General features: G+C 37.1%; 2 protein-coding genes across 4 annotated transcripts; one reads left to right on the top strand and one right to left on the bottom strand.

Moving 5' to 3' along the window:
* Window positions 1-1,911: 1,911 nt before the first annotated feature.
* LOC131299197 (biotin carboxyl carrier protein of acetyl-CoA carboxylase 1, chloroplastic-like) lies at window positions 1,912-7,306 on the bottom strand. 3 transcript variants are annotated; one of them, XM_058324809.1, is made up of 7 exons: window positions 6,960-7,306; window positions 4,321-4,374; window positions 4,069-4,208; window positions 3,648-3,978; window positions 2,778-2,849; window positions 2,236-2,301; window positions 1,912-2,129 (listed from the first exon to the last, which is right to left on the bottom strand). In XM_058324809.1, the coding sequence occupies exons 1-7, from the start codon at window positions 7,104-7,106 to the stop codon at window positions 2,106-2,108; spliced, it is 834 nt and encodes a 277-aa protein (XP_058180792.1). In that variant the 5' UTR covers window positions 7,107-7,306; the 3' UTR covers window positions 1,912-2,105. The 3 variants fall into 3 exon arrangements, with proteins under 3 accessions (XP_058180792.1, XP_058180793.1, XP_058180791.1); XM_058324810.1 differs by having other exon boundaries at window positions 4,321-4,371; window positions 6,960-7,280; XM_058324808.1 differs by having other exon boundaries at window positions 1,978-2,301; window positions 6,960-7,304.
* A 3,594-nt stretch (window positions 7,307-10,900) lies between these two features.
* LOC131299198 (small ribosomal subunit protein eS19x-like) lies at window positions 10,901-14,014 on the top strand. The gene is made up of 4 exons (XM_058324812.1): window positions 10,901-11,152; window positions 12,707-12,797; window positions 12,913-13,096; window positions 13,717-14,014. The coding sequence occupies exons 1-4, from the start codon at window positions 11,045-11,047 to the stop codon at window positions 13,790-13,792; spliced, it is 459 nt and encodes a 152-aa protein (XP_058180795.1). The 5' UTR covers window positions 10,901-11,044; the 3' UTR covers window positions 13,793-14,014.
* The last annotated feature ends 1,942 nt before the right edge of the window (window positions 14,015-15,956 follow it).

Raw genomic sequence — 15,956 nt, forward strand, 5'->3', positions numbered from 1 at the left:
GTAATTAACCTTATATAACTTTTTAATATTAAAAACTCATTTTTCAAAATAAAACCAAGTATGATTTTATGATTTATTTTATTTTTCTTTCTCTCGTAAAAGTGTATGGTGGCTTCTTTCCACTTCCGACACGGGGAAAAAATGAACAAAGGTTAAAGAGAATGAGAAAGATACAGGAAAGGAAGAGTAGAATAAAGGAGAGGGCATTGAGGACTTTTGCTTCCAAAAGTTGACACCGTTTAAGTCAAGTTAGTTGTAGGGGGGAATCTATAGAATATTTTCAAAAGCAAGGGAGGGCAGTGACATTTCAGAAACCTCAGGGGAGGTTTCTGCATTTGTCAGAAACCTCAGGGGAGGTCAGTGAAATTTACCCTTTTTTCATTTACTACGTTGGTCAAATATTTCAATTTTTTGATTGTGCTAATGGATCTACTGTTGTATTTGGTTTTGGATCTATTGTTGTATTTGGAAAGATCTGGATTTTTGCCGAGAAAACATGATTTTGATTTATTTAGTTTTATGCGATTTCATGATAAATTATTTACTTTATTTATCATGAAATATGTTTGTTTTGAAATAGTGATGAAATTAAAGAAAAGATTTGGGTTTTTTTCGAGAAAACATAATTTTGGTTTATTTAGTTTTATTCGATTTCATGGAAAGATCGGAACGGTTCATGATGAAGGCCTTTGGCCATCAGGTTTGTGGATTATCGGTATTGGCCAACCAGACATGACAAAGTGACAATGTTTTATGAAATTAACATAATAAGTTGACCACATTTTTGAATGTATTGATAATGTTAAAATGCTCATGTATTAACCAAAAAAGGTCATATTTTTAATTGATCTTATTCTATGAAATATGGTTAAATTACCATCAAAACAAGTGTTATCGTGATCAGCGTTTTATGGTTAAATTACCATGTCGATTTCAACATTTCATGACCATTCGTAATCTAGCTTGAAACCGATTTAATAAACATGACATACTCCCAAAATATTATCATTGAAATATAAAAGTAATCAATCATATTAAAATTACCAAAAAATATGAACTATGATTGTTTTGATGCGATTCAATTTGAAATATAAAAGTAATAGGATAAAAAATAAAAGTAATCAATCATATTTAAATTTACCAAATCCCACTTAATTAGGAAAACAATCCAATCCGATCCCACTAAATTGGGAAAACATTCCAATCCAATCCCACTAAATTAGGAAAGCAATATAACATAATATTTGTATATCATAGTGAAAAGGGTAAGAAAAATAATTCACACACTGAAAGGATGAAAACATAAGCATGAAAAAGGGCGGGATGAATTTTTACATGGCATGGATAAAGAGGATGGATATTTAAACCATGACATTTTCCAAAAGCATGAGCATGTTTCAAAATCTCCAGGTTGGAAGGCTTTAAGCTAAAACTTCCAAAGCTGCAAAACAAAATGTCGTTCCCATTTTCCCCCTCTTCACAAAACCAAGTCATCCATGCAACTAGTAAAGGAAAAAAATGAGCAATACTATGGTGACCATCGATCTTTGGTCACCACATTTTAGATAGCATCGATCTCTGGTCACCACATTTTAGATAGCATGTGATGTGTCATTACTGTATTGATAGAGTACACGACAAGTGAGGTGTACTCTACTGATACAACAGTGACATATCGCATGGTATCCAAAATGTTGTCACCAAAGCATTAGTGAAGAAAAATACATGCACGCCCTTGAGTCAATCAAAGCTTCAAGCTTGTCACACTTCCTTATGACGTTAATCGCCAAGCATTGAAACAAGAACATGAAATTTGGTGCCAAAGATGAAAAGAGAACAGAGCTTCACGTATTTCTCCCAAAAGAAAAATCGTGTAGCATATGAAAGACCCTTTTTTCAGGGAGAGACAAAGATCGAATTCGATGAACACGACATTCCAGCATAATTTTTGTTGTTGTCCAAAAATGTTCTATCCACTTCAGGTGTAAGAGCACATCAATCTACTAATTAAGTTCAAACTGGTAACAACAGAAATGACGAAAGCCCAAACTTATCGTGCCATTCTTGCATTTAAGTATCCACAAAAGAAGATTTTGCTTAGTTCTTCATGGCTCAATACTAAACAGGGGCTGCAAATGGAATAGGAATGTTTTAGGCAATCATAGACTCTGAAAATTATAATCAACTAAAAAGGTCAAGGAAAAAATTGATTTGAGAGACGAGAGAAATACAAACCGTGTCCACACTAACTGGTTTCCCATCAATTGCAATTATCTCAACTATAGTTCCAGATCGATCAGCCTGATACAAAGCATCATGAAGTCAAAATCAATTGATTATCAAAAAACCATCTAGGAAAAACAGTCTGCGCTACTGTGCAAATTTTCGGTGAAGTGGCTAATGGGAATTATTTGGCTAATTAAAAAGGATTCAACCCATATACAGAATGTAAGATCAAGCCTTCACACTTAAACAATGTAATCAAAGTTACTTTCTGTCACATTTACAAAGGAGGTCAAAATTTTAAAATGGACGGCCTATATCAGAATAGTGTCTCATCTCATAAAGGGTCCCAACTGGAGCTTTCCAGTTTCATTTCCCCCAAGAAATCTAATCATATGGTCTCGAGCTATGTTACACATGGAGAAACCTTTGCAAACCAGACAATTAGGTATCTCAATATGTTATATCTGTTTTCCCTTCTCGGCAAGCATACATTAGTATAAAGATTGAAACTAAGATCCATAAGAAAATGGTTACATAAACAAGAGACTTACTTCAATTTCGTTCATCAATTTCATGGCCTCAACGATGCAAAGAACTTGACCTTTCTGGACCGTGTCTCCTACCTGCAGAAGCACAACCAGGAACCAGAGACAGGTAAACTATGATTGTACTTCAACTTGAGAAAAAAAGCTACCACATATTTTGTTACAAGTACTAATCGACATGGATGCTGCAATTTCATACATGCTAGAGAGGCGAATACTTGCATTCCTAGAGAAAGGACTTCTGGTTGACTGAACCTATGTAGCACCGACACCGGCACTGGACACAACACGGACACTCTGACACCTATGCAGTACAGGCACTTCACCAAAAGCAACGTACCAGTGTCTGACACTCTCCAGACATAGAAATGTCTGGGCTCCAGACAGGTGTCCAACACTTGATTTCAAAGTGTCCCAAAATTTTCTGTTGGACACTCTCCTAACACTCAGACACTCCAAGGACACGCACATGACACTTTTCGAACACTTAGCTTGTATTTTAATGATTCTTTGTGTGTATTTTTCACTATTCCTATGAAAACATTTACTTCATTATGGTAAGATTAAACTTGCGTCGTATTTTAACAAATTCTTTTTCCCTTCATTTTTGGTGTGTTTTCCATGATTCCTATTAAAACATCTGTTACATCATGAGAATATATCAAAATTAACGTGTCACCCAGCATGCTGTGTTGTGTCCAAATATGTTCAGGAGAATCGGTGTTGTATAGCATGTCCATGCCGGTGCTACATAGACTAGACCAATATAATTTCTTCAAGAATTGGAACTAACATCTGCAAATAATTCTTCAAGCATGGGAATCAGTTTGTGTGCACCTGGATGCACAAACCGTTGAAACGAATAAAGAAATTTACCTTTACAAAAGGAGGAGCTCCTGGTGCAGGAGCACGGTAAAAAGTTCCAGCCATTGGACATTTGAATGGAGGATGGGATGATTTTGGCTTAGCAGGGGCAGGTGGTGCTGGTAACAAAGCTGGAGGTGAAGGAGCAGGACCAGCGGAAGCAGGAGCAGGAGCACTAGGTTGCAGTGGATGATATGGAGCCATAGCTTGGGGATAATGCGGTTGCATCATAACAACAGGAGCTGTAGCAGTATTCTGTTCCAAAGCTTCCTTTTTTCTTATAATGAGTTCACAATCCAGTTGCTTCAGCTGCAGCTCCACGATGTCTCTTGAATCCACAAGCCTAATAAGGAAAATAATATTTAAGTGAATGAGGAAATATATCCAGCAAACAAACACCCTGGGAGAAAATGAAGGGTTCCTTTTAATGCACCTTACAAGGTCTGCCACTTGGGTCATAAAAACTGAAATGGATGATGCATCTGGAACAGTAAGTAGAGCAGCAGATTTTATTGCAAGTTCCAACTCTGTCTCAGGAATTGGTGCAGAATTTGAAGATTCCATGACAGCAACCTTGGATGTGGGGGTTAGGTATCAGATAGGGCAGACATCAATATACGAAAGGAAATCACAGATAGAAGTGTGGGGATTAAGTGTAAAAACTGTATAAGAATGCACAGCTTACCTCATTAAGCTGGGCAAACACCTTTGAAGCATTAGATTTGTTGTGCCTTGACCCCTGCCACAGAAGATAAAAAAAGCATTGTGACAACAGTCTTAGAAAAAACTGGATGGCACATGCTGGTCTGGAAAGAGGGGAATAAGGAACTGGCAGGAACTAATGGATAAAGAGAATTGGATCGACAACAAGAGGGGTGGAGTGGCACTCACTGCAACTGCACAAATTTCCAAATAGCTCATTTTCCTTCTTTTGATGGATCAAAAGTGGTTAATCTACATTATTGGTAACCTAGGGACTATTAGAGTTTTGTCCCACATTGATTAATTATCACCTTCAAAAACTAGTATATTGGTGGCCTCTCCATACTCATGGATGGCCAATTGGTTTTCGATTGGATGCTTTATGAGGAAAGTTTTTTAGAGAGTAAAAATACAAACTCATTTCAAGGGAGAACTGCATTTCTGTTCTCCCTTGCTACAATAGGTTAGGTGAAAGAAAAGGATAAGAAAACAATTCCAACTATTAACCCTTCTATTACAATTGTTCACTTTTGCAAATTAAAAGTTACATTTTTACACAAAGTTATTAACAAGCTACATTAATTTATATGGACTCGGTATGGTGGCATGTCGTCGGGTGCGTGTGTTTCTAAGGGTTGGACCCATCAAGCCTCTAATTAAAAGCTACGTGGATTCAGGATTCTGAAAAAAAGATCACATTTTTAAGTCGAGTATGTTTTGCTGGATATAACGGCATTTGTAGCAAATATGCAACCGGATATACATGTTATGAGTGTTAAATACGATAAGATAACAAGTATCCGAAGGAAGGAATTGACACATATCCCACTCTTTTCAAGGTGTCAAGTGTGAACAATAGTTCTTGTCTTCTTGATCTACTTAGAAGAAACCATGTGATATAAATGGTAAATACAACTTCAATTCCTCTACTCTTTGTTCTTGTTTCATGGCATCTCATTTTTTGTTAGTCTGACAGAACCTCCGCATGAACACAACTTTCTAGGAATTTGAAATACTTTGCACCAGCAATTACCATATGGTATTGTTCATTTAAAAAGGTAAACCATCCTACATATGTAACCTCTCTGCCCCCATTCAGCTCATTATATAATCAGTTTTGATGTATGTTCAGCAAGAACAATGATAACGTTGGTTAATACTTCTATTTGATGAAGTTAAAGTGTTTGAAAGTACTTCTTAAACCCAAGTTCCCTGCCTTGATAACATTCGAAGTACAAAAACCATTTAGTAAGAACCTACTACTTACAGCCCAATCAGAAAAGAGTAATGCACAAACAAACAAACAAAAAAATCATACAAACTGATGTTGGCATGTTGCCCAATTGAAAGTTGAAACGAACAGGCTGCTCTACTCTGTTATGAAGGGGTTCTGGGTCCAAAAAATGCTCTAAAATTTTGTGATTTTTTCCGCATCCTGTAATTGGCTTTCTTTAATTGTCTGATCATTCGTATTAAGCCAAAGTAAATAAAATTAAACAAGACAAAACAAAATAAATCAGGCCCAATTCGATTGTCAACCAAAATAAATATCTTTATTTATTTAATCCAAAGTTATCTATATAAAAACCGTAGAACTAAAATCCTGAAACCGCCACAGGAAACGAATTTCTTCAGAGGGGAAAAAAGAAAAGGACCATGAATGCCCATTTTTCAATCTGAGAAATAGAACCACAACATAATCCTTGACAGAAAATTCTGTTAGCCATAACTATAAATCTCGACCAACCAGTTGCCATTTTGAATTAAAATAATTTAAAAATATGCCCAAAAATATAATAAAAGCTCACTAAAGAAACAAATCTGTGAAAACAAATATTCTTAGTCTAATTTTTATAATTCTGATTTTTTTTTTCAAGTTGGGTAAATATTTCTTTAACTGGAATAGGATCCTTCAGATCCCCTTGTGGGACTGGATGCTCCTAGCCCTGTGAGTCTTTTCCTACCCACTTCGATGTTCAAAACAGTTTTAAAAAAAAAAACTCGTAGAGACCATCAACCAAGCCAAAACCTATACATATCTATGTAGGCACGGGTAACAAAATGCCTCCACAATCTACCTAAAAAAGGGTCCGCTCCCCTCCGGACCTCAATCCATCGTACTTTTCCATCCCTTTTGCAGGCCCATCTCGTATCCACTTTAGTAATCCAAACCGCAGATCTCCAACATTCCCCAGAAAAGAACAATCGAGTAAAACATCAACTTTATTGGACATTGATGGATATGTGAATAACTCATACAAAATGACAAGCTTAAGGCTCTGTTCCGCTAAGGTTATTGTTTTTCACGTACTTATTTTCCGCTTTATGAGATAGGTCATTCTCTAACAATACTTATTTTAGTTGGCATAACATCACCTTTAAAAGTTGTATTTTGTCTTCCCTCCATACAAGTAATTCACGTATTTATCGATGTTCAATTAAGCTATTTTTTTACCAGAATGTTCTTCCACGAAATGTTCGAGATCAATGGTTTGGAAGATTAATATGGGTTCGTGATGTTGACCCCACCGAAAAAATGAGAGAAACAAATAAAAAAGAAAGACCAATTGGATACAAATTAAGCATAGTGGAGGAGACAAAATGGAGATGGTGGAAGTGAACCTGAAATTTGAGGGAGGATCCTGTGAGCAATGCCGGAGAGCTCGATTGGAAGGAAACCAAACGGTGTTGGTGTTGCTTTGGGATCGGATGTGTAGAAGAGACGAATAGGGAAGCGGTTTTAGGGCAAGGGACGGAGGGAGAGGCCATGGCTCAAATCGATTTCTTCCCAATTCCCAGTCGATATAACACTGAGATTTGGGGAAGAATAGAGAACCGAGAGAGAGAGAGAGAGAGAGAGAGGTATACTGGTAGTGGTATGTATTGAGGCGATACAAACGATGGATGTTTTTTAGAGAGAGAGAGAAAGAGAGATGGGGAGGAGGGGGGCCAGGGGGAGGTTTCATTGTGTTGCTAGTTTCCTACAGTTGGTTGGTGGTTTAACGAACTGCACCCACTATGAGACAGTTGGGAGTTTAAACTGTTGCCCTTTTCACTATATATGCAAGTACAACTAATTAATCAATGTTCAACACATTTTTTTATCACTGAGGTAATAGAGTGGTATCAGCATTTTTTGAATTTTCTTTTTCAACAAACCATATTCTGCTACTAATCTAGGGGTACGTGCAAGCCAAGTTTTTGCTAGTCGAGCTCGACTTATCTTGTAAACCAGCCTAAAATTTGAGTTCGGCTCGATTACTAAATGAACCGAACCATGAGCTGCTGGCGAGTAAGTAGCTCAGTTCATTTGCAGCCCCACCGAGGCGGAAGGGGATGAGACTGGTGAGGTTTGAACCTTCAGGAGTATTAGCAGCCTATCACATTTTGTTTTTTTGAACAATAACCGTCTATCACTTGGTTGTCCCTCTATTTTGCTTAAATTCGGTGTTGAGTTGTGGGTTTTAATGATAAAAATAATTAATCAAAGTGACCCCATTTCTTGTGTAATTAGAGTTTATGAGCATCTCCAATCAATGATGTCAAAATTGGCATGGCATCCAAGTGAATGAATTGGCATTTAAGACAACTCATTTGAAAATGTTAATTGTCTAGGTGTCACTTGGCAGTTTTCCTCTCATATCAAATTTGACATGTGATGTCAAATGTTTTTCTTTTCAACTAGACAATTACTTTACTCCCCAAAACTTAAAATTAATTTGAAAACATACCTAAATAAGAAATTTGGCATATTGGTTCGATTGAGTATGCCAACATGTCAAATTGCCAAATATATAGGCCTTCAACAAATTTAATATCCCCACATTTGAAGCAGGTTGGAGATTTAAGGTTTTATTAGTTGAGAGACAAAGCAACAGTTTATGAGAGACTCGGCATCTCTAGTCATGATTCATACTTTTACTTTTTATTTTGTATATAATCTTGTGTAAGAACTTTATTTTGAAATGAAGCAGTTCATTTTATTAAGTAGTATAAAATTGAATAAAACCTTAATGGCATAATTTTAAATTTGAGGGAACGAAATGACTTTTGAAAATTTGAATAAATAATCGGGCTCGTCTCCCTCTATTTAAGCAAAAGTCAATATGGTATAGGTTGAAGTCAAGAATTTGAGAGAGTTTCAAGGTTTTTTTGCTCCAATTTGGATTCGAGCAACAAACAAAAAAAAAGGTAGGATTGGAGATGCTCGTAGTGTGCAAATCAAGGGTTTATGATATCGATGGAAAGTCACTTTTGGATCTAGGTCAACTTCAACAATTGCGTGCAATAGGCCCCAAAAGATTCAACTGTACTACAATATGAATCGCTGATTGCTACTATGATAATGAAAAGAAAAACAAATCAAAACATATTGTGGAGAAACTAAATCACAAGCAAAATCACAGAGAGACCGATGTATACGTGGTTTGACTTATATTTGACGTAAACCTACACATACGGCAAATAGAAAATAAAGCGATTCTACTAATGCAAATAGATTAATGCTCCAAAGAGTTGCAATGTTGACAACGTAAACTATCATGAAGAGAAAAACTCGCCAGCCTAAATGACAAGTTCTCTTATGAATTCCCAGTTGAAACCTCTCAACCAAAATTGTCATATCAAGTCTCACAACATCATAGTTTTAATATGTCACAAAATCATTTAAAAATGTTATTCAATTATCATAACATATGGAAGGCGTAAAAATCATCAATTAAGCATTTTTATAGTCAAAGGTCGACATCAATTTATGCAAATAAACATTGATAAAACTCATGAAATTAAAGTATACGTAAACTCACCAAATCATGCGTCAACAATTCCGACCAGACTAGGGCCCGCAATTTATGCAAATTAACCCAAATCAAATGACGCGTTTAACATCAATATATATATATATATATTCAGAATTATGGAATTGGGGAATTAGGCAAAAGTGTTGGTTTCATAAGTCAATTTGCCCTTTATAAAACTCATGAAATGAAAGTAAACGTAAACTCACAAAATCACACGTTAGCAATTCCGATGGTATTAGGGGCTCACAACTCACATGGCCACAATTTAATTAGGTAAGCCTAAATCAAATGACGTGTTTTAACATCTATAAATTTATACAAAAAAATTAGTACATCGGTAAATGAAGCACAAGAGTGTTGATTTCTATGACGTTTTAACTTACCGAGAATGTTCGTTGTGGCGGGAAATAAACGTTTGGGAACCAATAACTCGTTGGGTAATCAGAGCTGCAGAACGGCCGCGAATCAAAATACTACAGTACAGTATAATTTTGGGTTTAAGTGGTTGTTTTAGGACTATTTGTTTAAGGTGGTGGTCAACGCAGTGGCAAAGGCGTCCATCTAGCTAATTTAGAATTATGTTCGAGCCCAACTGATTAGTAGCCAAAATCTGTTATAGCTACAACACCACTAGACTCAAGTTAACTAAGTTATCTCTTTTATGTAAACTGTCTCAGCAATAGAACGAGCACATACAAGAAAAATAAACTCAAAGATGGATTGAATTGAAGTACTGCGCATAAACTGGTCCGAACATTCCAAGTTATCAATGAAGAAAAATCTCAATCCTTGTTATGTTATATCCGTAAACATTTATTTAGTATTGGTTTACAACTGATCATTTGTCTGTGATGGGGATGTACATTAAGGAAGTCATTAAGTACCAACTTATCCTTAAAACTTTAGTTTTGTTATTTCGCACTTCAGTAACCCCTTTGCTAACCAAAAACCATAAAAGAAGGCTAACCGGCCCCTTTTGGTAACTACCTACCTACCTATCCTCCATCATTTCATCATATATATAACGCACGTGTATGACAAACGACAATTTAAAAAAAAAAAAAAAATCATCCGAAAAAAATATTTTGAATTTTTTTAAATAATCACATAAAAAGAAAAAAATCACAAAAAATCCTCCTGATCAACCAAAATTTTCCAAAGTGCCAGGCTATCACAGTTGGTAAGTTCATATCCCCCTCCGTGGTTGCTTAGTTTCGAGCCCCACGAGGGGCAGAGTTTGGGGGTTTTCAAAAGCTCTGGATAGCCTCTGAGCCCCCCGTTGACTAACATCTCACTAACCTCCGCTAATTATACAATATTGGCAAAAAACAAAAACAAAATTTTCCACTTAATAGGGGAAAAAAAAAGGTTCTCAAACTTCCCCTCATTCCCTGTGTTCAAACTCTCTCTTAACAAACATTCCATATTTTATGTCAAAATTGTAAATAGATGAATGATAAATACCATTAAATATAACATAACTTTTTCTACACTCCCGTGCCCACAGGATACTGAGCTCGTATTATTAAGGTTGCATTTCCGTTAATCTAAATGGACTACATGGTAATAGCAATAGTCAAATTATTTATGTTGAATGACGGGTTTTAGCCTATTTAGTCCCTTTAGCTTGACGGAAACGCACCTCGTTGACCCAAAAAGGTACACAGTGAAAGAAAACAAAGAAAATTCACATGGGCCTATAGAATGGATTGGGCTGGCCTTCCCATTATAGGGCTTTGAGCATGAGTCGGCCCACCTTGGTTGAAGCCCTAATTATGGCCCTAGGCCACACAAACTACGCTACTATAAACCCTAGCCGTGACCTTGGTCATTTCTCTTGCTTGCACACACAAACCCTTGCTGCATCTCAGGGAGATCTGCGCGCCCCAGCAGCAGCAGCAGCAGAAAATGGAGACAGCGAGGACTGGTGTGAAAGAAGTCTCGAGGACTGTGAAAGATGTCTCTCCCCACGAGTTCGTCAAGGCCTACTCCGCTCACCTCAAACGCTCCGGCAAGGTCTCTCTCTCTCTCTCTCTCTCTCTCTCTCTCTACATACGCAAACATATACATATCTGTTTATGAAACTATATATAGTTGCACGTACGTTTATGGTCCCCTGTGTAGTCAACGATTTTGTCTGGAAGCTTGATTTGGGGTTGGAGGTTGCCGGATCATGACCGTAACGGATTGGTGGGGTGGTAAAGGCGCTCATGAGATTTCAGTGATCTATATTTTGAGGTTTTTTTGGGGGTATTTTTGTTGAAGAACTTGCTTTTACCATAGCCCCAATCCAACCAACCAAAATGGGTATCAAGCTCCTACCTCGTAACAGTATAGTGCATGATTTGAACATGATGTATGCACATCTTTATCGTTTTAATTATTATTAGCGTTTCTTTACCTTCATGCGGGGATTATCACAGGAGCTACTAACACCACTACGCGTTTACCCTACTCTTGTTATAGGGTGGCAATTTTCATACGTCTTTGGTCTGCGATTCCATGCTTTATGCATTTCCGCTAATGCTCCGTTAAGAACAACCTCAGTTGCATATTGGAATGCAATTATGCCTCCTAGACCCCAAATTGAAATTAAACAATGGTGCTAGAGTATTGCATGTTCGGGAAGGAATCATATGTTAGAGCAGTGTACTATCGTTTATACTAGGTATGGAAAATGTTTATGCGGTGAAGGTGGTCGTTGCTAGTTTGGCTGGAAAATCCTGGGGGTGGTACCAAGGATGGATTCTCATTTCCCACCGTGTCTTGGGTTGTGGATTATGGGTGGGAGATGGATACCCTATAGAGAAGGAAAAGAATGCTTCCTTGTGCAAGTATATGAACTTAGTGATTTTAAGATGCTTTGTGCGTTTCCAGAATAGATATTTGTAGTCATGCAAGTGTTATCCGAAACTAGTATAATGGTTAACTGTCGCAGAACAATAAAAGAAGTTTATGACAGATACAATTACAATTTTTTTTGGTAGGAGTTATGTTTGTGCAGTTTGTCTACATCTATGGTGTAGTGTATCAGTGTGTGTACGTCTGTGGTGCAAATTGCAATGGATCTACATCTCACTTGCTCATCCTCTGTATACTTTCTTCAGTCATTTTAATTGCACGAGTCAATGTTCCTCATTAACAATTTGAACATCTAATATGGATATTTTTCCGTCCAAAAACTCGGGGATTTTTGGTGGTTGATTTTGTGGGGTAGATTATCACTGTAATTTTGTTCTCTTTCTTTGTAATAGTCCACCAGTATACAAATATATGGCACTAATGTGATGAGATCGTATACCATTATATTGTTCATGGTAGTGTTAATGAATTGAACTGATTTTATCTTGTCTATCTTGTCTTTGCATTGCTTAAAATTTCTCATTTTGATATTTGTGCGTGTTTTGGCTCTATGTGGTTGTTAGGAGGATATAATTTCTATTAACATCTCATTATCATTCTATAAGTTGGAAATTGGTGACTAGGCTACGGTGTGCTAGATGAATGATTGTTCAGTTTGATTTGGTGCCTTCTTGTGTCACCTTTTGATATGTTCTCGTTTCCTGATAGATGGAGCTTCCTCAATGGACTGACATTGTGAAAACCGGTACATTCAAGGAGCTTGCCCCATATGACCCTGATTGGTACTACATCAGAGCTGGTGTGTGATTCTTTTTTTATTTTTTCTATGTCTTTCATTCAACTACTTGCTGTATGCATGCACATGCCCAAACTTTACTAAATGAAGGACTTGTACTAATTAATTTGCCCGGCAGCTTCTATGGCTAGGAAAATTTATCTGAGGGGTGGTCTTGGTGTTGGTGCTTTCCGGAGGATCTATGGTGGGAGCAAGAGGAACGGGAGTCGCCCACCCCACTTCTGCAAGAGCAGTGGTTCAGTTGCCCGACACATCCTTCAGCAATTGCAGAACATGAACATCGTTGACTTCGACCCCAAGGGGTGAGTTTGTTTCACCCGTCTTTTGACTTGCATGATTTATGATTCATTGTGGGTCATGAATGTTGGACACTGCATCGTTTTCTGCTAAGCATGTGCATGAGTAAGGGGAAAGGATTTCACTTGCGGGCTATGGGGCCCTAGGAAAGTTTGAGAAGTTGGCGCTAGCATTCCCTTGGTGTTTCTTGTTGTGCACCAACACGGCAATCCGCACGCTTAGGATATGGAACATTGTAGGTGCAAGAAATGAACGTAAGATATATGGTAATGAAAACTTGCTAGATAATTGAATCTAGTTGCCACATTCGTTTAATATTTCATGGGATGATGAGAAATTGACATTGTTAAGGTGTCTGGTCTTCTCTATTCAAGTAGATTAATGTTTAGAAAGTACTACCTTTGTACACCCTAACTGTGAGAAAAAGAAGCATCTCTTTCAAGAGTAGTCGTAGATGGTGAAAGGTAGTTGATTTACTCATGAAACAATAAAGGTCCTTTTTTAAATTCAATTGGAAGGTTTTGTCTTGAATCGTTTTATGGTGATCAGTGTTGTGTACAATGTTTTTTATGCCATTACAATTTGTATATTTGTTACTGAAATGCCATGTTCTTGTGCATATCAGTGGAAGGAGAATCACATCAAGTGGGCAGCGTGATCTTGATCAAGTTGCTGGGAGGATTGTGGTTGCTGCTCCTTGAGAGATGGGGGATTCAGGAATCTATGCATACACTTTGATTGCTTTGGAGTTAGAACCCTCTTAGACATTTTGATTGGGAGTAGATTTAGCGTATTGTCAATCAATTTTGCACTTGGTTGCATAATTTCACCATAATGGACGTGTTTTTTTCTTTAAAATCTAAAAATTCGTGAACTTTGGTTTTAGTGTTATTAAGTTCCTGAAACCGTTTTGTTGTGGATTAGTTCCTGTTTACCATCCTATTTGATGCTCGCCTAGTTCTGAACATGAGAAGCGACTGTGTTCATCAATCGACCTCTGGAGGCCAATTTGTCAGGTAAACTCATTGTATGGCATGACAGACGTAATTGGTTTGGTATCACAGTCAAATATCCGGGTAGTGCTTCGATATTTGATCTGAATCGGCCTTTTTCGTTTCTGTCCTCACTACGTGACCCACATACTGATAATGAAGTGTATTACGGTAGGAAACTAAAGTTCGATCAGACATCTGTAGCCGTGTAATGGAAGTCAACTTGTTTTGATTTCATGGTTGATGTCTTATCAACTTGCAATTTTATTTGGATCGCCTAATCAATGAGACGAAACAATAAACGACAGATTACATAAGTGTTTGACTATGAGGTTGCATATTTGAATTGCTAGGCCAACCATTAGCTGTCCAATGTCTGGTACCCATACAGGGGAAAGCGGCGGACCTAAACTCCCAGTCTTCCCATAACTCACTGCGTTCATATTGGTGATCCCACGGAAATTTGAGAGCGAGAGACCCACAAAAACCTTGAACAAATAAAGTAGACAAGACAAGTGACAAAACCTCACAAAAACCTTAGGGGGTGTTTATTAACCCTTTTGGTTTTTGTTTTTACTTTTTTGAAAATTAATGAAGAAAACTTGTTTGGTAACAAGTTTCTACTTTTATGTTTTCTATAAACTTTTTTAGAGTTTTTGTAAAGGGAAATGATATTGACACTACAAAAATTGATGCATGCACTTCAAAATCAATGTAATTCCATAGCCACTTTTCTTTGTTTTTTTGAAGTGTTTGCATAAATTTTTAGAGTGCCAATATCATTTCTCTTTTGTAAACTATGAAAACTACAAAAGAGTTTTTTCCTTTTCTTTTTTTTTTTTTGAGAAACACAAATATTACCAAACATGTTTCTACTTCTAGTTTCTTAAAAATTGAAAACTGAAAAAGGTTATCAAACACACCCTTAGCTTTTGCTTTGGACCCCTCTCTCTCTCTCTCTCTCTCTCTCTCTCTCTCTCTCATTTTGTTTTGATCGTCTCGACCTTTTGCGCTACTTTTAAGTTTGGAGTGTTATGCGCAATAAGTGTGAAGTAAAATAAAGTAAAAGTGGCAAGAATAATTGTTGTTTTGCTTTCACTTAGGGAGAATAGTAATGTAGTTTGTTTGCTAGCTTGCATGACATAGGTTCCCTAATGTAAAATATTGATGGGGAATCTCATAATGTAGTCTGGAGTGTAAGATATAATTGTACCCAAGAATATATTCAAGTCTTAGTGAAAGACATGGGCATGTGCTAGGTGTAGGTGATGTCACTTTCCATGTTGTAGATGCCTCGGAAGGCCCTCGTCGTATTCTACTCAAACTTGAGCAATAATATTCTCTTGTGTGTTGTGTGATCTCCTCCCTTCTTAGTGATTGTACTCTCTCAGTGATTGCACATTTGTCGCGAAGTGCCATTGCAGGTGTTCTTTGATCTTTTCCCTCTCTTCGTTTTGATCCTGTTTGAAACTAAATGCGCTTTTCTAATGCAGGTTGCAGAGTGCGTAAATGCTAATTTCTAATCACTGTTCATATTAGTCACAGTTGTTTTTGATATTTGTTGCATCTCTTTGTACAAACATGCAGTTGCATGTATGGATTGAATTAGTGTCTGTAATGAAGGTTGAGTATCAGAGAAATTACTTCACACGAAAAAATGGATGGTCGCACGGAGCCCTGCTATGAGTACAACACTTTTGTGTATAATACTTGTACACCACTTAGTGTGGAACCATTTCGAGGTCCCACAAAAATAATCTTAGCCATTCAATTTGTTCAGAATATTTTTTTAAAGGACCCCTTTAGAATCTAAAACAGTTCAAAAGGATATCGGTAAGTACTTGATCTGTACAATCTTTGTTTTGATGTCTAA

This window comes from Rhododendron vialii, chromosome 8a, assembly GCF_030253575.1.
Source record: "Rhododendron vialii isolate Sample 1 chromosome 8a, ASM3025357v1".
NCBI classification, from domain to species: domain Eukaryota; kingdom Viridiplantae; phylum Streptophyta; class Magnoliopsida; order Ericales; family Ericaceae; genus Rhododendron; species Rhododendron vialii.

What these genes read in the sequence shown, in the direction of transcription:
- LOC131299197 (XM_058324808.1), bottom strand. Translation starts at nt 7,106, where the DNA reads ATGGCCTCTCCCTCCGTCCCTTGCCCTAAAACCGCTTCCCTATTCGTC. An exon ending in TGTTTGCCCAGCTTAATGAG is followed by an intron (nt 4,209 to 4,320) that starts GTAAGCTGTGCA and finishes CCCACATCCAAG; the next exon opens with GTTGCTGTCATGGAATCTTC. An exon ending in CAAGTGGCAGACCTTGTAAG is followed by an intron (nt 3,979 to 4,068) that starts GTGCATTAAAAG and finishes TTTCCTTATTAG; the next exon opens with GCTTGTGGATTCAAGAGACA.
- LOC131299198 (XM_058324812.1), top strand. Translation starts at nt 11,045, where the DNA reads ATGGAGACAGCGAGGACTGGTGTGAAAGAAGTCTCGAGGACTGTGAAA. An exon ending in ACCTCAAACGCTCCGGCAAG is followed by an intron (nt 11,153 to 12,706) that starts GTCTCTCTCTCT and finishes GTTTCCTGATAG; the next exon opens with ATGGAGCTTCCTCAATGGAC. An exon ending in TTGGTACTACATCAGAGCTG is followed by an intron (nt 12,798 to 12,912) that starts GTGTGTGATTCT and finishes TTTGCCCGGCAG; the next exon opens with CTTCTATGGCTAGGAAAATT.